General features: G+C 36.5%; 1 protein-coding gene across 3 annotated transcripts in view; it reads left to right on the top strand.

Moving 5' to 3' along the window:
- nsmce1 (NSE1 component of SMC5/6 complex) overlaps positions 1–743 on the top strand; it is a 3374-nt gene extending 2631 nt beyond the window's left edge. For 2 of the 3 annotated variants that reach the window (XM_019876746.1, XM_019876747.1), the window contains one exon: positions 328–743. In XM_019876746.1, coding sequence (XP_019732305.1) covers positions 328–397 — 70 coding nt within the window. In that variant the 3' untranslated portion in view covers positions 398–743. Of the gene's footprint in view, positions 1–325 lie in introns of all 3 variants that reach the window. The other variant, XM_019876748.1, reaches the window with a different exon arrangement.
- The last annotated feature ends 30 nt before the right edge of the window (positions 744–773 follow it).

Raw genomic sequence — 773 nt, 5'->3', positions numbered from 1 at the left:
CACACACACACATCGACCACACACAAAATACAGCCGTGCCTTGACCTAAGAGTTTAATTTGTTCCGTGACGACGCTTGAAACTCAAAGCACTCGCATCACTATTCATCTTTTCCCATTCAAATTAATTGAAATGCCATCAATCTATTATAGCCCCACAACCAAACAATTTTTTTTTAAATCGCACTCTACAGTACTTTACTCGTACTTCAAGACGAAAAAAAAAATCAGCCAAGCGATGGCTTGCATCTCGAAAAGCTTGTAAGTCTGTCCAATCGTAAGTAGACATACTGCTATATTTTCTTTTCTTTTGAAACCACACTGTTTTCTGAATTCCAGCAATCGAGGAGCATCTGTCTGAATCCAGCAACTGAAGGTTCAGGATCATGTATTTGTTAAAAAGTAACATATATTTTTATATTATATATATATTACCCTTGTGAGGATAAACGGGTCAAAAAATGGATGGATGGATAGTCTTTCCATTTTGGGTTCATATTGTTTGTAAAACAAAAAAGGTTATTAAAAACAACTTGCTTGCCTCTGACACTAAACTCAAAACAATGATTGCATAAACTTTAAAATGTTCCTGATGAAACTGAAACATTTCAAAATACTGTATATGTTCACACCAAGTTGTATCTTGTTTGGTAACACAACCACTGGAAATGCAATGCTCCCAATATTGTGTCTTCGTGTGTGAGAACAATCTCTCTCTCTCTCTCTCTCTCTCTCTCTCTCTCGCTGTCTCTGTCTCTCTCTGTCTCTACATACA

Source organism: Hippocampus comes, unplaced genomic scaffold, assembly GCF_001891065.2.
Source record: "Hippocampus comes isolate QL1 unplaced genomic scaffold, H_comes_QL1_v1.1 scaffold51, whole genome shotgun sequence".
NCBI classification, from domain to species: Eukaryota; Metazoa; Chordata; class Actinopteri; order Syngnathiformes; family Syngnathidae; genus Hippocampus; species Hippocampus comes.
This window is presented reverse-complemented; position numbering and strand designations above follow the sequence as displayed.